General features: G+C 35.4%; 1 protein-coding gene across 6 annotated transcripts in view; it reads right to left on the minus strand.

The window, feature by feature from the left end:
* Positions 1-1,982: 1,982 nt before the first annotated feature.
* Positions 1,983-20,885, minus strand: part of LOC118744892 (protein EFR3 homolog cmp44E) — a 55,602-nt gene continuing 36,699 nt past the window's right edge. For 2 of the 6 annotated variants that reach the window (XM_036478312.1, XM_036478311.1), the window contains exons 2-9: positions 10,830-11,034; positions 10,618-10,771; positions 9,737-9,988; positions 8,658-8,788; positions 7,737-8,600; positions 4,010-4,481; positions 3,796-3,954; positions 2,755-3,730 (exon numbers count right to left, since the gene is read on the minus strand). In XM_036478312.1, coding sequence (XP_036334205.1) covers positions 3,584-3,730; positions 3,796-3,954; positions 4,010-4,481; positions 7,737-8,600; positions 8,658-8,788; positions 9,737-9,988; positions 10,618-10,771; positions 10,830-10,936 — 2,286 coding nt within the window. In that variant the 5' untranslated portion in view covers positions 10,937-11,034 and the 3' untranslated portion in view covers positions 2,755-3,583. Of the gene's footprint in view, positions 2,070-2,754; positions 3,731-3,795; positions 3,955-4,009; positions 4,482-7,736; positions 8,601-8,657; positions 8,789-9,736; positions 9,989-10,617; positions 10,772-10,829; positions 11,035-11,362; positions 11,527-17,833; positions 17,962-20,885 lie in introns of those variants that run through there. The other 4 variants (XM_036478307.1, XM_036478308.1, XM_036478309.1 and 1 more) reach the window with 4 other exon arrangements.

Here is a 20,885-nt window from a genome sequence, read left to right on the forward strand (position 1 = left end):
TGAAAATTTTCAAAATCGGACAGCAACCGCTCCCCCTGAAATATCGTTAACTTTGAGTGTTTTTAATTAGCGATATGCATGGAGCGTGTGGTTTTTGTCCGATTTCAAAACGTATCGAAAATTTCACGTCATTGCCTAAAATTTCCACTCGACTAATGGCGTTAAAACTGAAAAACATGGCAGCCCTGTATAGTTTTCGACGATTTTCGTCGTTTACTTATTTCAGCACGACAGTAGGCAATGCCAATATTAGCGAGTCGTACAATATCGATATCGATGAAGTAGTTTTTGAGATACACTCACATACCTATGTGATATAAGTAGGAGGTGCCACGCCGATTTTCCTAAAATTGTATCAAAAACATTTTTTTTGCTAAAGACCCATTCAGGGCTATCAGTGAACCCATCGTAGTCCGTTTTCTCGTGAAATCTACGAAAATGTTATTACTGAATTGGAATATTTTAAATGCACTAAACCAAGTCTTATATAACGCAAATATTCGTTTATTTAAAAGTCTGTTAATGGTAGAGCATAAATATTAAAAATTTCCAATTATTTTTCAAGCTATGTTACAAACATATATAACAATCGATAGGCTAATTCATCTAAACGCGTAAATGCCTCGTATCAATGTAAGTTAACATATGTACTGGAATTTGCTTCCACACACTTGACACCAGCAACAATAGCAGCAGTAGCAGCAGCAAATTAAATTAAATTATTCAATGTATTTCATTTGAGTGTAAGTCATTGCATTATAAGAAAACATTGTGAACAAGTAAAACACTTCTGCGACAATTAACATAACAGTTTAAGTTAGATGAGTTATATATATATATATTTTTCTTAGATTTGAGGTATCCTAGTTGCGCAGTGAAGTGACAAAAAAAATCAGTTGTTAACAGAATGACAACAAATCGCAGCCACAGTACAAATGCTACTGACGTAGTTGAATTAATTTAATTAAATTAATACAATAACTCAATTCGTTCAGTTACCAAATATAAGTGGAAGGAATTATTATACAATACAACTGATGAAGTTAAAAAAGAAATTGAGAATCGTTTAAAAATGAAACGGGAAAACTAAAACCTTCGACGGCAAAATAATAAACGAACAAACAAATACCGCATCGGATGTTATATTCGAGCCCTTAAAATTAATTTACGATAAAATGAAAAATGACAAAAAACAACAGGCAGAACACACCACAAAGTACCACCAGGGCAAAAATCACCAACATTTACTTACCTGCAGGCAAAAACTATACAGCCACAACATAATAATTAATCATCGACGAAAATCATATTACCTAAAATAAATGAACATAAATTAAGGACAAAAACTCGAACCAGACAGAACGAAAAATTACACTAAAGATGGCACAACGCCGAAACCGGTTTGTCTGCAAACCAAACTTGACAAGGGGTGACGGAAATTCGTCGCAAAAAAATTGGCTTAAGTTACCATAATAAAGAAACAAAACCAAGAGAATTTAAACCAGGGATCCAATCGTAACATCCGTTCACGGATCGAAAACCATACGAAAGAAAATAACGTGAAATAACGACAGTCGTATAAGCTGAATGGGGGTAAAGAGCACGTTCACGTGTGTCATAATCCGAAAAATGTGTTTTTATATGACGAGTAATACGATAGCAAGTTCCCAAAAATAATATGAAATGAACATTTACTTGCAGGGTTGTCCTTGTGCCGTTAGTGGCAGCGAGAATCGTGGACTACTCAACAACCCTATTTATTCCGATACCATCAGGCGAAACTGAAATTTTTTCAGAATTTCATTTATTTGAAACACACTATAAACTTTACAGTCATAGAAGAAGGATTTGTGAACAAAATATAATAGCAGCTCTTAAAATTGAAAAACAAAAAGAAATACTACGACAGGGCCTGGACGAGATGGACGACTTAGTGCGCATGCTCAGTAGACCCGGTGGAACTCGACGCGTCATCGATTTCCTGGGGTCTGCTCTTAAATTTGTGGCTGGAGTGCCCGACCATCAAGACTTACAAATTTATACGGTTACCGAAAATGAAACTATAAGGGCTGGAAATAGACAAATAGAAATAAAAAAGAAATTCAAGAAAACAATTGATGAAATAACAGACGAATTAATAATATCAATACTATAAATGCAATTGATTATGAAGTGGGTCACTCTGCTTATGGCACGAAGAAAGAGAATAGTTGTTGCTAATATAATATAATATTAATATTTAGCAAAATATAATATCGTAGACCCACTAATTTTAAATTCAGAAGAAATCAGTTTGATAGAATTCAAGGAAAACACACTTGTTCCTATGTCCGATATTATTACAATTTCAGATGTGAAAATTTATTACCAAAACGATGCCCTGATTTATCTTGAAAAATTCCTCAAATAAAAAAAATTGCAAATTATATCAAATAATCCCTGTGGCACAAAATAACAAAATGTTGTATTTAAAGAATAATTTAACTGGAACCCTGTTAATTACATTTGAAAAATCTCTTACGATAAATGGAGAGAAATACAAAGCAAATCATCAGATCGATATTATTGAGCTCCTAGCTCCTAAGAAAACTATTTTAATTGAGACAAGTCAACAAAGACACCTATCATTGCCATTCCTTCATAAACTGCATATTCGAAATAACGAGCGAATAGAAGAGATAAAAGTCGTTCTTGAAAATAGAAAATGGATGTGGTATGGCGTAATTTCAATACTCACAGCAATCATAATAATAGTATTGTTATCAAAATATAAACTTATATTGACCAGCCTCAACATAATTTGTCAACGATGGACATTGCCAAAAGCAGAGAAGATATTAGAGCCCGCTTGGAAGCAATTGTGTGTGAGGGCAACCGCATTTGAAGGGGAGGGTAGTTAACATATGTAGTGGAATTTGCTTCCACACACTTGAAACCAGCAACAATAGCGGCAGCAGCAGCAGCAAATGCAGAAACGTGGGAACGAATGCATGTACTTAGTACGTGACTTAATGCGAATAGAAATGCAGCGTCAACAATTTAGCTTTAAGAAATTAGAAAATAAGAAATATAGTTAAGAAATAGCATTGGTAGATTAGAATATGAATATTCAAATAAAGGTAGTGTGGATTTGACAAACAAAACCAACTTGTACACATCTTACTTAATTTTGTATGGAAAATCGGTTTATTTACGAGGTTTACGCGATTTACGAGGCATTTACGTGTTTCCATGAATACTCATAATAAGTTTTACGCGGGCTATCAGTAAAGTTACTTTCAACTATCTTACTGTGTCTCAATTTAGTAATTAAAGCATGGAAAAATTACACCTACTTTTACATAGGCACAATGTGTATACAATGTGCAAGTGTTTAATACTTTCTTCGTTTATTCAATGACTAACTAGAAATTCACTCCACGCGTTTATATTAATTACACCGATTTGCATACATCTGTACGCAAGTAATAGACTTCGCATTTTATCGCTACGCAGCTTTAACAATTAATAATTTGTCATTCGAGCAGAAGGGGTTTATCGGTTGCTTACTTTTTTTCAAGATTAATATAATTCCTTTAATGATTTAGTAATAGAACAACTCAGGAAAATTGGTCTCATAAATAGGTTTTTCTGCTTGCAGCTGTTGTATTTTGATGTCGCTTTGCGTTATCTGACGCTCCACTGCCAATGAGTTGAAAAGATCGTTTAGTCGATTTTGAATAAGATCATGCTAACAAAAATCGAAAATTAATATTAGAATATTTAAGTTAGACGAGAATGCTGCTGTGCACTTACTTTGGGTTCAGTGCGTCGTACTAAATCCTCAAACTTATCCTCTCGGAATGTGCGGACAATCTGCAATTGTTTCTCTCGCTGCTCGCGCTTCATCGCGTCTGATGGTTCTGCCAATGCCCGTTTCATGGCTTCAAAATTGTATTCTGGTGCAAGTGTTTTCTAAAATTTCAAGAATTAGGCACTTTGTATATTTTGTATTACGGGGAGAGCTAACCTTTGAGACACCCGGTGAACTGGTAACACTATCACCATCAGCATTGTATGCCGTCAAGTCTGCAGAGCTATTGCGCTGAGGTAACTGTGGGTTGCTGACTGTGTCAACCCAAGAATGTCGGTGCGCAGGATTATCGCTTTGATTCAGAGCATACGGAGTGCCGGTTTGTAGTCGATTGGAGTCCATGTCAGCATTTTGAAGATTTTCGGCTAGAGCTATTTTATCAATTGCCAAGTGTGGTAGACATAAATTCATTTTCGTAGTTGTAGTCTTCTTGGGGTCAAGTAAGGGCGGCAAGAAATATGGAGCCTCCTCCTTTCTGGCATCGATTATCTTTTGGGTGTATTCGAGCAAGTTATTAACGCCTGTAACGCGAGAAATCAAAGACATCAAAGCGATTGCAATACAGTGCAAATTGCATTTGTGTACTGCTTCTAATTCCAAATCAGCTGTAAGAGCGACCTGTTGAATTCTGGAGAAATATAATAGAACAGATATTTATTAAAACAGGGCTAGCATCAAAGATATTTTTTATATAAGTATGTATATAAATATTAGAGCGGGTGTTTTTCTTTTACTAAGCGCGTATATCAGAAGGATTATACGTGTAAGTCTAAGCGAATTTTCCGAAAAATCAATTTGGAGTTTACCAAATTTGCGAAAAGAGGATTCGAAGAAATTAGGTTTGTATAGTAACTTCTCCAGTAAAACATTGCAACGAGAGCGTAAAAGCAAAATAGGGCGTAAAATTGAGAAGTGAAAACTAGCAGAACTAGCAAGTGAATAGTTGTTGCACCGTTTTGATATTCTGCTGTAAACATTTTACTATTTATAAATCAGTTTTAAACTGTTTGCTTTACACACAAGCACGTACACAGTCCAGTACATCTTTAATATTTTGATTTCCACTCATTTTACTTTTGTTTGTGCTAAACCAATTCAACAAATGGCGGCTTTTGACATTTATTCTTCTTCTTCTGCTAGCTAATTTCTTAGTCTGTTCCTTTGAACTTCGGACTAAAACCTGTGGAACTGTCAAACTACAATTTTACGCTCTCAAATGAGAGTAAAAGGAGAACAGAAGCAGAAGTGCATAGGAACCCAAAAAGCACTATTTCCTGTAAAAACGTCAGACGGTTTGTTTACACGTCATTGGTACTACACTGATTTGGCTGAAATATCACTAAATAATTATTAAAATCTATACATATTCAAATATTTCGTTGTTTACTTCCAGTTTTTAACAGATATAAGGTTCTTTGCTTTTACCGCTTTCTGTTTTTGTTTGCACATGTAAATCAGCTGATCGTTTGACACTTTTCATGAACTTACAGGAAAAAAATCTCCGGACTAAATCCTGTAACTTCTGACTAGGAACAGTTGCTCAGTTACTCTCTCAAATGTGTTCCCACTTACAGGTTTTATGTCAATAGGAACGACTTCCTGTAAGTTCTGACTAAATCCTGTAAACCGGACTGCTATTGGAACAGACTATCTGCTAGTAAAAATGTCACTAGCAAGAATTTGCAGCTCTTCCGTGTTGTTACGCTCTCGATTCAGTGCTTTCTTACAAATTTTTTGGGTTATCATACACTTTTCCAGTAAAAAATTTGCAGGTTCCAGTACAAATTAGTACTGACTATAGGTTACTATACAAACCTAATGTGGAAATTTCATCGCTCATTTTTATGAGGGAGAAAACCGCAAAGTCTTCGGCAAAACAAATTCTAAAAAATCCATGGTAATTTTTAGCGATTTGAAACTTGCACATATGGGCTCTAAAACTGTATACTCAAAAAAACTTTAAGGCACTCCGCACATTACGCAACTAATCATAGTAGAGTAATCGTGTTGTCATGCCGAAACGAATGCATGACGACTCGACTTCTGCACAAGCCCGGCTGGCACACACATTACACATTTTCTGGGCGGCCTTTCTCACTAATACACTTCCACGAATATTTCTGCAATAAAATAATCATAATATACAGAGCTTCAATGAAATACATTTGTTCGCAACAAAAGGTTCATACTTTAGTATGCCGAAACTATTACACTACTATGACTAGGCGCTTAATGTGCGGAGTGCCTAACACTTGATGAAGATTTATTTTTTCAGGTTTCTACAAAGCCTTAAGCTTGGAGAGCATGAACTGTAATTTGTTTGAAAATTATTAAAAACAAATAAATATTCATAAGTGCCAAACATTAGCACCATGAAATGGGGCTGCTATAGATATGGCCGATACTGTAATTTAATGAACATTAAAAAAGAAAAAAAAAACAGTGAAAACTTGCTGAAACTTCGCGCACATATTGTAATCGTCGTTTAAAGTACAAAACCGCGTACCAACAAAATGCAAAACCGCTATGTGAGGTTGCATAAATTATTTTCTAGGGAGTAAAAATACTCATATTTCAAAATGGTTTTCTTTTTTATAAAGCAATCGCATTTCTGGCAAGTATATTTCAGGACGAATGGATAAGGATTGAGCCAAGAGCTTGGTAAGCAATCCAATTTTTCGCAGCAAATGTCTGTTATGCGGTTTTGCAGAATGACGATACGCGGTTTTGTACTTTAAACGTCGATATGTATGTTTGTACCGTTGGGGCCAGCTGATTAAGTTAAGTGATTTTGACCAGTTTTCGCTATTTTTCTTTTGTTCATTTGATGTTTATATTTTTTTATAAAGTCTAGCACATTACATAATAAGCACCACATGAACCCATATTTCAAACTTCAAACAAAAATTTAACACACTTTAACTATTCTTCATGCGTAGGCGGCCTTCGGCCGCGCTTAGGGATTATAACCCTTACTAGTTTTTACCGTGGCGTGTGTAAGTAGACACTCTCTTAACTATCACAACCAAACTTTTTAAAATTTTTATTCAGTTTTATAGCCCATCAAATTTTAGTATGATAAAGTGCAAATTTCTATTCGCTAGAAAATAGCGTTGATTTTAAATATTTTTTTTGCTGACGGTGCTAGGCATTTACTTCTATACAAAACAAATTGTCGAGCATACATTAGCTTTGATCCAGTACTTCATGAACTTACAGGATTTTACACGAACTTGCAGGATGTTGCAGGAAAAATGTTCCCGTACTCCAAAATCCTGTAAATGAGAGCGACTTTTGGAGAGTTGTGAAGAGAATGAAGTTGCAAGATTTTACCCGAACTTTTTCTTCTAATAAAATCATGAAAAGTGTCAAGCAATCACTGGTGGACGTTTTTACAGGAAAATTTTTTTTTTTGTTCCCGTACTTTTTGTTGTTACTCACTTTTTACTCTCACTTCAGAGAGTAATTTTGCTGTTTGACAGTTTTACAGGATGTTTCACGAAAAGTATTGGATCAGAGCTCTTAGTATATGGAATATAATGCACAACAATCCTATGCCTTGTTGAAGTATTATCAGCCTCATTGCGTAAGTCGTAAGTTGGGCTACATTGTACGACTCGACAACATTGGCATTGTCTACTGTCGCGCTGAAATAAGTAAACGACGAAAATCGTCGAAAACCATACAGCGCTGCCAAGTTTTTCCGTTTTAATACACTAGTCGAGTGGTAATTTTAGACAATGACGTGAAATTTTCGAAAGGATTCGACTCTCGAAAAAACTACTGCATTCGACACGACTCTCGCAATGAGGATGAATATCACTAAAAAGTCGAATAAATAGTTTACGATTGCAACTCTTAGATAATACTTCATCATACACACCCGAGAATGAATAACAAAAATTCTTGTACGGTCTCTCCGCACGCCATTTCGACTATAAGTAAAGCTGCTGTATTATAGCTGGATATAAGCGATTCAACTCGATCAGATAGAGCCATGCTATCGATTAGTGCCTGCATTATATTAGCACCGTATTTATGCGTGAAAATTATATCAGAACGCGATGGTGGCTCTTGTGACAATGCCGGGTAAGTCTTGACAGTCACGTGACTAAGCACCTTTTCGTTTTGGTGACGATCAAGTAGCGCCTGGAAGATCTGCATGACGATAACACGCGTTGGATCATGCGGTGCACGTGCCATCTTCAGTAAGGGTTGTAGAAATGAAGCTGGAAACGCCTTTTCGAATGAAACCGTGCTGTACTGGGTACCCACCTTCAGGAGCGATTTTAAAAGTATATTCTGAAGCATTTGATCGCCTTTGCTTTTCTTCGAAAGATCTGGCACCGTATTCATAATAAACAGCATTATTTCTATTTTCTGGTAGTCTGGATGATGATTTGCAAATTCACCGAGTGCATTTATGAGTGCTTCTTGGTACTGAGATTCTTCGGTGGTAATTTCGGTCGTTGTGCTAACGCTGGTACGCAAATGGGTAAGCAAATTATTAATAATATCTAATGCAGAAGGGCCAACACTTTCGCCAGCGGCAATAGCGATTATCTTAGAGAGCACTACAGCCAGTGAAGTGCGTGTTTTCGGTGAGGATTTGAAATTGTTGTCCAAGTGTTGCATCAGCGTCTCTACTACTGTGTATGAGTACTGCGGCTGTATGGAAATCATCACAATTCGAAATGTGTGTATAGCGAAAGTATTTGGGACCCATAACTCATGTCGGTCTAGATGGCTGTACAGAAAAGAAAATACTTTAGTTAACATAAGAAGGATTCATGCATTTACATACGTAAGTAGTGGTTTGAGTACACTTCGAATGTGACCAAAAGATGCGCGCCCAACCAATTCGCGTAATACTTCTTCGGCCAGAACTGGTGGTGTAACATGTGTAGCATCTTCCACAGGTGTTAAATTACCCGACTGCCAAATTTACAAAATCTTAGACCATTATTTTGAAAGATACATATACATATAACAGTCAATAATAAAGTTTAGGTACAGCGAATTTTTTACAATACGGGCAACTATTTTTTAAATATTTAATTTTTTGATAATTTTTTATAAAAATGTGGTTAATTCTACAACAAAAAACTCGAAAATCGGAGTTCCAAACCTTCTGCAAAATTAAAGAAAATTCTGCAAAATGTCATTTAAATATTGCACTTTTTATTTACGCTCTCTAGAAAAAAGTTGAGTATACAGTTTTTTAGCCCATTCAATTTTAGTATAATAAAGTGCAGTTTGAGGTAGCTAGGACTTACTATTGATTTTTAGCAATGTTGAAGGTGTCGCTCATTTTCTACATATAAAATAATGTTTGATAATTTTTTTTATATGGAAAAAATGTGCGACATCTTCACCAAAAAAATTTCCCAAAAATCAATGGTAAGTCCTAGCTTCCCCATACTTGCATTTTATTATACTAAAATTGAATGGGCTAAAAAACTACATACTCAACTTTTTTCTAGAGAGCGTAATAAAAAGTGCAATGTTTGAATGAAATTTTGCATAATTTATATTTAAAAAATAGTTGCCCGTATTGTAAAAAATTCGCTGTACCTAAACTTTATTGGTTGACTGTATGTATATACATATATACATATTTGCAAGAACAGTATATGAAAATCGAATACATATTTCAATAAATTATGTAAAACGGTACACATATCTATTAAAAATCTAAATTATTATAATTGTAATGAAAACATTTGTTACCGCTATTAAATTTTTCTTCACAAACAAAACGTTCACGCAAAACTTTTCAGCGGCATTAATTTTCCAAAATTAAGAAAATGGGATTCTTATTAAACGAGGAATTTAAGCAAAATACAAAAGAAACATGCACTTCATTAAGATTGCAGGGCTCACCTGCATGTTGAACAACAGCGATGGTACAATTTTTTCCATATGCACCTTGTCCCAAATATTCTCTACCAAGTCATCGGAAACGGTCTTTCGTATTACACCTTGCAGTCCCTTAATACCAGCTAAACGTATACTATCTCGCAGTTCGATATTGTCATGGTTACCGTGACACATGGCCGAAAACTTTGATATAAAGAAGTCATAGCGACGATGGTACGATGGTGTGTCCTCATTTATATTTGCAAACTTTACAAACTGAAAAAGGAAAATCGTAAAACATAATATTAAAGAATTAATTATCTAAACATTTTTTGGGATATAGTGTGTATCTTAATGCGCTCAGAAAGCATCAAATTAAATAAGCATTCCACCATAGCATTATATCCTCGCAATTTTTGTCCATCATTTGTAATTTTTTGTATGGGTGGTTGTTGTAATAGTATACAAATTCTTCAGCTTATTTGGGGAATGATGCTGGACTGACAGTCCTTGGCCAGATATGAACCTGGGACGTCCCTGTTACGTAGATCGACTGTCGTTCCGGTAACGTAGACGAGACTGTCGAGGGAGAGCTCAATACCCTAACTGTTTCTGTTTCTTTATTTCTAATGCAAATATGATCTGGGGAAGCTGTGAACGCAATCTAAGATTTAGCACATCTCGCACATCTTAGCACAGAATAATTAAAAACAATTAATTAGGAATAAAATTATTATTTTCTTAATGTTGAAATGTTAGAGTTAATGGCCGGAACTCTTAGTTTAACATATCGCTATGTTGTTCCTCCAGGTTCTTTTCAAAATGAAAAGTTAAAAAAATAAGTTTTATGCAAAGCGGACTCCGATAGTTATTTTTGCACCAAATTAGTTGAATGATTGTCTTACCGAATTTGTTGCCATTATTTGCAGATTAGGATTGGTATCCTCCAGTAATTTCTGTACCATACGCAAAAATGATTCCACAAATAAGTTCAACGTTGTTTGTGCATGACACGCTTGCAGAAGTAAATCCATCGCCTCCATAGCAATTTCTACAAATCTATTTAAGCAGAAATATTGAAATTTTTTAATACTCTTCATTGGGATAAAATACCTACTTATAACGCTTGCGATTTATGTCTTTGCTTGCTTTCTGATAAAGATATTCACCAATTCGATCTAGCTTATCTGGTGAGCTTAACGAATAGAATGTTAGCTTCTCCATGTTGGATTTGACAAGACCATCTTCGGGATTTACGGGAAAAATATTATCCACCAGTCGTTTGTAGCGCGGACGAAGCGCCGAGCAACAGCCGCAGCAACCTAAAGGGACAAAGCAAAAAACGCAGCCGTGAAATGAGCACGAACAAATTGAAGAATTCTCCGAAGGTTGCGGAAATATTATACGTAAACAGCGATAACTGAACATTTGAATGGACTTTGATGGACGTTCAGTAGCAAACAAGTATGCGGGTAACGTATAAATTAAATCGATGCGTCTGAGGCTAATAACGGATAAGTTAAAAGACAAATAGTGAATATTTGAGACGGCTATTATTGCCATTGTCATAATCAGCCTTGTCAAAACCTTATCGCGATTATTGTACACATATTTAAGATAAGGAGAACCCTGAAGCAAGAATTTAATCACCTACCAGACATGTTTTTTCACTACAATCTCTATTGAAAACTGTGTTCGTTTACAACAAACAAACTTAAAAATTGAATCCAATAATTATCAAATCGAAAATACCACAAATAGTTCCAAACCCGTAATATACTTTATTCTAGGTATGCGGAAAAAATGTCGATGCATCAGAAACATCGATGTTTGCTTTTCGATGCATCGAATAAAACCGATGTTTTGGACCTTCCGATATATATCGATATATCGATGAATCTTTTCGATATATCGACTTTTGTGTACAATTGTATACATTAATGTACACTGTACACATGAACCACGGTTCAGCGAACAAAGGTGGCGCCGTCAGTTGTACCGCTACTTTGGTTTTGCCGATTTTGACAGTTGTGGTAACTTGTAAATACACCTTTGTTTACAAATCAGCGAAAGAGAAATTTGAATTATAAGTGAAAAATCAGTTTAAATTGTGTTAATTTCCAATTTGTGAGCGATTTTTGAGTTGAAGACTGCGTAAAAACTAATACAATGAAGTGCTGTGTGTTAAATTGCGACAGCCGCCAAGATGCAAGAAGCGTAGATGCAAGTGTAGCGCTGGGACGAATCTCTGCATTTTGTGTACATAAGGCACGGCAAAGCAGTTCCCGAAATGTTTCTCTATTATTATATTAAAAGCATTTCAATGATTTGTTTCTGCTCCACGCAGCCTCCATTAGCAAGTTAACTAATCAATCCCGCAGAGATGCTGCTGCAGTTTTCCGCAGCAGCCTTAATTGCAAAGCAATGGAGTGCACAAAAATGTTCACTGTTCTCTAATAAATTAGGTGAAAAATGCAATATTTTGGCATTTAGCAAAATTAAAACACGTTTTTCGCTGTATAGTGAACTGCTTTGGCAGTTTCAACTCGTTCTTCTTTTCGCTCTATTCTTTGTTTACTTGTGGTACACAAATGTCAACGCCCAGCACGGCGCAATCTTGTATTCTATCATTCTTGCACATGAACCAATTAGAACAGATCTGACCGGTTGAGAAGCAGCCATTTGTAATAGCAATTGAGAAAAAAGTGTGTGACGTTCGTAATTTTGAAGTTTGCTATTTCTGTTTTGCTTCTTTCTTTATGTGTATTTTGTCAGTGGTTTATTTCAGTGATTTTTAAGCGATTTTCAATAAATTTTTTGTGCAAATGTTATTAAAATGAAGTTAATTTATTATTTTGTACGCGTTTCTGCAAATAAGACGTATAAACGTAGTACTAGTCAAAATTATGTGTTTGTTGTAAACCAGGCAATTCATATTACAACAAATACATAATTTTGACATTAGGAAGTACCGCACCGAAAATCTAAATTCGCCATCAACACCACCAAGGCGAATTTATACCAGGTGGTAGCAAGAATACAACAAACAACAACCACATGTATTTTGTATCAGGGGCAAAATGTCAAATCTCAATTCGCCTCAAAGTTTATATGTATTTTGTTTTTGGTATTCAGGGGCATGCTGTCAAATCAGTAAAAGCAAAAACAAAATACATGTAGGGCGAAGGAAAGAAGAAAAAATCAGCAGATTGGACAACACCACCTTTTATAAATTGGCCTTGAACACCACCTTGTATAAATTCGCCTTGGTTGATGGCGAATTTAGATTTTCGCCGCGGTACTTCCTAATGCATTGGTTATAATGGACGGGGCGAATCGTAACAAATCTCGGCGAATTCGTAAGGATCTATTGATTTTAGATTGTTCCCTTTTACGTTACGTTACGTGCATTATAACCATTTGCATTCACCATACAAAAGATAATTAAGTTACAGTTCACTTCGTTCCGTTACTTCCATTATAACCCAGGCATAACTGGATAAAGTTTATATCATGATACATATGTTAGAATATAAATAGCATATAGAGATCGCTCATTGCTCTACAACAGCAATATATATCAGAGCTTATATCTTACCATCTATTGCCGGCAATTTGGTAGTTTGACAGCTACATTTTCATTTGCACGAAAACTTCGTGGCTGCAACATCATTAGTTTCATTCCAGATGCTTCACGATTTGTAGGTTTTTACAGGAAGTCGTTCCAGGTGACCACGATTCAAAGGTTTATTAATGGGGATTACAACTTTTCCTGCAAATCCTGCAAATCGTGAAGCATCTGGAACGCAACTATTATTATTTTAATATAAAAGCAAAAACTGAGTTGTTTCCTGTTCAAATATTTGTTATTATGTACTTGGATGTAAAAAAGCCTATTTTATTTATTTGTTATAAGTCATACGAAACAATTAATTTCTTACTGACTACAGAAAGGAATTGATTAGGAACTAGTTAAAGTAATTAGTTAAAAAAATTATACAGTAGGCTCCGGACAGCTCCAGACGACAGGGAGAAGTCCAAGTTAGGAATATTATTTAATTCAGATAGAGTTCTTGGCATGGGAGCAAATTTAAGGTAGTCAAATTTAGGAAACTCAGTGTAAAACAGAGCGACGTGTCGGAGATTCCGCGCAGGAATAAAGAAGTTTAGTTGCTCCAGTAGCGCAGGGCAGCCAACTGTATAATTTATCAAGTTATACACCAAGCTGCAAGAGAGAAAGGAAGATCTGGACTGTAAAGTTTTCAGGGATAAAAGTTGACAACGGGATTCGTAAGGAGGTATAGGATCAGTAAAGTTTAAAGAACGGAGTGCAAACTTAATAAATATTTTTTGGATTCGCTCTATACGGTTAATTTGAGTTACGTGATACGGTCTCCAGATGAAGGCTGCGTAATCAATCCTAGATCTTACTAATGAAGTATATAGCATCTTGAGCGTGTATGGATCCGAGAAATATGAACAGTTACGTCTTACAAAAGCAAGCGTAGCGTACGATTTCAAAACAACATAGTTGACGTGGATAGTAAATCGAAGTTTGGAATCAAAATATATACCAAGATTTTTGAAGTCTGTAACATGATCAAGGGTTGAGCCAGAAATTTTTTAACTAGTTAGTAACGGGCTATATTTTCTAGTGAATGTGGAATGAAAACACTTTTTTACATTCAGAAAAAGCCGATTCCGGGTGCACCACGAGTAAAGCTTATCAAGCTTAAGTTGTAGTGCGCAGGAGTCATGCAAGTTTCTAATCGTAGATTTTAAGGTCGTCGGCGTACAAAAGGAATTTTGAAGTTTGGAAGCAGGAGCTGACATCATTAATAAATAACGTCAATAGCAAAGGCCCCAGTATACTACCCTGGGGGACGCCTGACTGCGCGACGAATGGTTGCGAAGGTACGTTGTCAAAGGCAACTACGCACTACCGAATCCACTGCAAAAAAGTGGAGTGGAAGCCCATATCCGATAATTTAGCCACTAAGATTTTATGGGAAACCCTATCGAAGGCTTTAGAGAAGTCAGCATAGATTGCATCAACCTGATCTCCATCCTGAAAGGCTGCAAAGCAGTCTGCAGTAAAAACTGCATACAGTTGACCGGCCACTGACGAATCCATGTTGGTTTGGGCATATCAAGCTACGGACTGAGAATGACAACTTTGCTTTGATGACGCATTCGAAGATTTTAGAGACAGTGGACAATTTGGAAATCGGTCGATAATTGCTAACATCATTCTTATTGCCACTTTTAAAAATTGGGGTTATAGAAGCCTTTTCCAATCATTAATAAACTCCCCATTGGACAGAGACTTACTAAAAATTATCGTTAAGGGTTCGATTAGAAAGGGACATTTTTTAAAAATAATGGCGGATAAGCCGTCAAGATCCATTTGTTTCGAGATTTTCAAAGACTGAATACCCTTTTCAACGTCTTCCGATGACAGAGTGACCGACCCAAATGATAGGACAGAGTCGGAGACACAACTGCGGATGGAACTGCTGTCATAGTCCAACTCGGTCACAAAGTTTGAGCAAAAATACTCAGTAAATAGATTTGCCGCCTCTTCAGGGGTATTCGCGAGCTTTTCTTTATGGAAAACCGATGAAGGTATATTCGATGTAGCTTTCTTGTACTTAATATAGCTCCGAAACGTCTTAGGATTATTTTTGATGTTAGCTTCCTGATTACTTATATACTTTTTATAGAGATATTTGTCAAGATAATTAAACTCTTGAAGTTAAAATTTGTATAGATCGTAGTAAGCAGACGAGTTCGAAGCCTTGTATTTCTTATAGAATTTGTTTTTCCGATTTTTTAAATACTTTAGTTCTTTTGTAGACCAGGGCAAAGTGTAGGCCTTCCTGGGAAAAGTAGGAATGAGATCTAAGCACAACTCATAGACATAAGATTTAAAAGTTTTAAAAGCACTTGAAATGTCTAAATTTGCGAGAAGGTCAGTCCAGTTATGACCCGTTAAAACTAAGTTCAAATGATCAAAGTCGCACAGATTATAATTTAACGTCGGCTTGAGACCATCAACTGGAGCAGTATAAAATTCATAGGAATGTAGACTTAACACCAGAGGAATGTGGTTGACATTGCCTACGGATATAGGCGAGTTGCACTCAGTTAACTGATAGTTTAAATTACTGCTTAAGAATATCAAATCTAAAAGACGATTTAGCTTGTTAAAATAACTGTTAACTTGTAATAATCCAATACTTAAGAGACTATCTATCAAATACAGATCACTTTCGTCTGATGCGCTTAGAGGGGTTAGCCATAATGAGTTGTTCAGTTTACGCCATAATACAGAGCTCAAGTTGAAATCACCTAACACACATAGATGATGATCGCCAATTCTGGAACTAAGAGATACGACATTATCCATGTGAGATTTGTAAATAGAGCTGCTACTATTCGGCGGAATATATGATGCACACAGAAAAAGTCGTCAGCCCTATTCTGCATTTCGACTCGAATCGAAATTTTCTCCGTTTGGCAACTTTGGTATTCTGCATTCCGTTTCCTTTCGATCAATCTTCGAAATTTACGATGATACCTATTCTACATTTCGATCGTAGTTCCGTTTTTCTAAGTTGCAAATTTGTTGACGGAGAACGTTTCAATTGTTATTTTCGTGGGTTTAAATAATAAAATTTTATAAAAAATGTAAGCAAAATATACTGTGCATGATTGTAAAAGTCATCATAAATGAATTTTCTCGATTTCTATGTTTTCGCGAGTGGTAATACGGGCAATACGAAAAATTGGCTCAAATAATGGTAACCAAAAAGGATATTGCGCGACGTTTTCAAAGTGGAAGTCCAGGCGTTTTTGTTTACATTATCTATAAAAAAGACTGTGAAATGCACTGAATGCAATTTATTCTTTTTATATAAAATTAATAGAAGTATGCACATAGATACATACATACATAAAATGTGAAGTTACATTAAAAATATGCTTTTATTATTGCACTCGTTTTTACTAACTTTTTAAAAAGAGGTGCGTATGTTGTCTCGAATTCGATTTGCTATGGAAAGATAAGCTTTGTTCTTCCCCTCCCCCTGACGGCTTTCAAAATGGGATTAATTTGCGTTCAAATCTTCCACTCTGTAGTAAATGCAAATGTTGTGGAGTGCTCAAACAACGTTTATAATTTCACTGACTCTAAGCGATGAGTAATACAGTTCAAGATGAATTCCTTATGACTCTTCACTCATCTGAAAAAGATCAAACATGTCCCTAAATCTCCGCCTTTCAACTTCCGCATCAGCAATCTCGTTCTTCTCTTCAAGCAATAACGCCGCGGCTATGGATTTCATTCTTATAATTATGTATCCACTTAAATTTTATTTTTAAATTACAGTGATGCTAGGTATATTTAGTTATTTTAAAATATTTACAAACTTTAACTTCATAAGCTGCTATAGTTTGGTGGCAAATATTTCTTTGTTTTGTTTCGATTTCACACATTCCTAGGCAAACTGCTGATTTCGAAAGATGTTTTATCTCTTCCTCTTCTTCTTTCGTTTCGATCGTAACGCAGAATACCTTAGTTCGATTCCAGCGGAGCGGAATGCGGGAACGTAATCGAAATGCAGAATAGGGCTGAATATTGTCCACTCAAGGTAGTTGTTTTGTAATTGTTAACAAATATACATTTGTCCCAACTATAAGTCTCAAGAAAATGGCAGACTTTCGTGAACTGGATATATATTTCGCCATATCCAACTATGCCACTTGGTCACTATAACTAAATCTTGGTAATTATAACTACACCTTTTTCTGAGTGATAGAAAAATTAAATCTTTATAAATTTCTATCAGATATTTTAATATCTTAAGCTGCCTTTATATGAGAAAATTTTCCAGGCGATTCAACATTGCTCTGGAAAAATCGCCTCTGTAAATGGTGATTCAAAAATCGCTTGCCTCAAAGTAGACAGCAAGTCAATTTTTGCAGGCGATTATCGCCTGTCAAAAATCGTTTCATGTAAAGGCAGCTTTAGGCTCAAAACCTTTCGAGCCTCCCCTAGTATATGAGAATTCTTATAAATTTATAATAGCTTTGCGTTTATATTGATCAATGGAAACTTACATGTTGGATCGGTGCATTTCTGTACAAATGTGTCGAAAAATTCTGGCAGCTCAACTGGCTCGAAGCAGCAACGTATTAACGCCATTTATTGCGTGTTTCAGCCGGCGAAACAAATTTTTCCTTTAAATCTGTAAAACATTTTTTAGGGTTTTATAAGTTTTGTAATTTTAAATGTAGTAAAATCTCAATGTATGCATTGGCCCAATTTCAGATGGCCTACTAAAGCAGAGATTGTTGATTAACTTCCACTATTAATTTTCAGATCATACATTTAATCTGCACATAAATGGCCAATATTGGCTTTTAAATATGAGATATGTAACCCTGTGTTTGTACCAAACAACTAAGATTAATTGGTAGGTTGTTTAATCAATCCCACCTATTCCCAGCACAAAATGTAAACAAACAAGCAAACAATTTCAAGGAACAAGCAGCAGTGCTACCAATTGTTTGGCATATTTAAAAAAAGTTGATCTGAAGCCAACAAAAGCTAAATGGCATTTAAAAAACAATCCAAAATTAAACTTAAGTGCCATTTAAATATTCATTTGAAATTGGCCCTAAATGTAGGGCTGCCAGACGTCCCGCTTTTCCCGGAAATGTCCCGGTTTTAGACTATTTGTCCCAATGTCCCGGTCCAACCTTAAAATGGCCCGGGTTTCGTTTTAGTGTCCCGGTTTTTGATTTGATTGCACAAATTTGAATAAAAGTTCAAAAATCACTACACTAAGATAAAAAAGCGTTGTAATATTCAGAAAAATGTTATGAATTCACTGAAGGAAATAACGCATAGTAAACATGAATATTTTCTATTTGATTATCGTTTAAAAATGTTCGTATTTAAAAATAATACTTTCATAACACGCACGCGTGGTGTTGACTCAAACTCAACATTTAAATGCACATTTACATGTCTGGCTGTAGCTGAGTGCGCGAAGATGGTTGCCACAATTTGCTAATTTCCAGAGCGTCAGGGTTCAATTCCCATTACAACCAGCATGGAATTTAAATATTTTTTAACTTAATTGTGAAAAACAATCGGTAATTGCAAATCGCTTCATTTTAATTTGGGCGTATTTGGAATAAATATTTCTATACTTAATACTAAAATTTTATACTTAAACGAATTACGAGTTGGGTTGGTGCTCTTTCATATGCGTTTTTTTTTTTAATTCAGCACGCTTTTTTAATTCTAAACTTCTTTCTCTCAGTGCACCGGTTTCATTTGTGAAATAGTCACATTTCGAGATAGTTGAACTTTGCACAAGCAATAGTTGATGATTAGTATATGTACCTAAATACATTGAAAATGGCGTGCACAGAGATTTACAATTATATTAAGGAAAAGACAGAAGTTTTGAAACAAGTTCACAGTAACGAAATATATGACTGATATTTCAATGTTATCTTGTACTTAAATTTTTTTCTTTCATGAAAGCACTTATAAGTACAGTGCCGTACAAAATTATTGGCTCGGAGGCTCTTTCATCTGATCACAATTTTTAATCAGATCTTTTAGAAACATTTTGAAAATGTGGCTTTTGAGCCAATTAATAAAGTGCAAGTCTGAAGTTGCCAGCAAATTTCGTTGATTTTAGCATTTATTTTTTTTGTTGACAGTGTCTTCCATATAAAAAGAATTATCGAACATAGTTTGTATGGAAGAAACTCTCAGTAAAAACAATACCAAAAATCACCTAAAATTTAATGGGCTGCAAAACTTCATTTTAAAAATTTGTATAAAAAGTCTGATTAGAATGTTGCAAATTTTTATGCAAATTTATTGAATTTTCCCGAGCTTAGTAAAAAGTTTAACAATTTTATTTTTATGTTTTTTCATATATTTAGTATAAACTGCATTTTTATAAAGAATAAAAAAAGGTTCTTGCATTGTGAAAAATTCTCTGTCCTTTAGTTGTGATAAGTTGTTTTGTTTTGTACGTAGTAATGATCTCATGATCTCATGTTTTTATGTTTTTGTTTTTGTCTGTCAAAATAAAATTTCACTACATCCTTTCGCATGTATAAAAGAAAGGGACGGGAGCGAGAGGCCCTCCCTAAAGTGTCCCGGTTTGGCAACAGAGATATCTGGCAGCTCTACCTAAATGTGCAATTTCTGAATACATAATCAACCTGTTCTAGCAGTGGTATTATGACAATTGCTACGCAAAATTTTAGTCCCCGAAATTCTATAAGTGAACAGTGGAGGCTAACACTAGCCACACACGACGAACATGTGCGCGCGCATGCATGAAGCTATTTGACCTACAAGCATCCAACCTGCTTGAACCTTCATTTATTTTTCACACAAATAGAGGTTCTAGTAATTTTTATGAAGTCCGAATTAAAATGTTTTGTGATATAATTTTACTTTAAGTAAGTTTCATGTTGTGAATTTAGCGCAAGGTCCATTTACAGAGTCCCATGTAATAAAATAATTATACAATTTTGTAAAAAAGCACAAGAGAAAAAGTTATGCTCTGGGTATTATTAAAGCAGTATATATTTATCGGCCGCTGTGGTGTAGTGGTAAGCAGTGCGCGCATGAACGAAAGACACAAGATCACGTAAGAACAAGAGAGTGAAAAAAGTAGATTTTTTTAGCGGGTTCTACGCCATCTTGTTTCACTGGAAAACGAGCGAAAAGTAAACAAAGCAAACAAAACAACGAAAACCAAAATTAGCCAAAATTATTGTCAGCCACTTTAAACGCACAATTTAGGTAAAATGATGCAACAAAATGCTTTAAAATGTGTTGTCATGTTGAATTAACTCTTCTTTACTTGAATAAGTGTAAAATAGTGGTGCTTGTGATGTAAACAAAAGCTCAGCTGACGAACCCGCTTTCGCAAACTTTTTTCTCAAAACCAGTTACAAATACAACGTCGCGTTCTTACGTGATCTTGTATTTTTGGTTCATGCAGTGCGCGCTTTCACTCATCAGCACCTGGGTTCAAGCCCTGGTCAAAGTAACATCGCAAAAAAATATAGAAAAAGGTTTTTTCTTAACAGCGGTCGTCCCTCGGCAGGCAAACTTCCGAGTGTATTTCTG

This window comes from Rhagoletis pomonella, unplaced genomic scaffold, assembly GCF_013731165.1.
Source record: "Rhagoletis pomonella isolate Grant_MI unplaced genomic scaffold, Rhpom_1.0 Rhpom_scaffold_00008, whole genome shotgun sequence".
NCBI lineage: Eukaryota > Metazoa > Arthropoda > Insecta > Diptera > Tephritidae > Rhagoletis > Rhagoletis pomonella.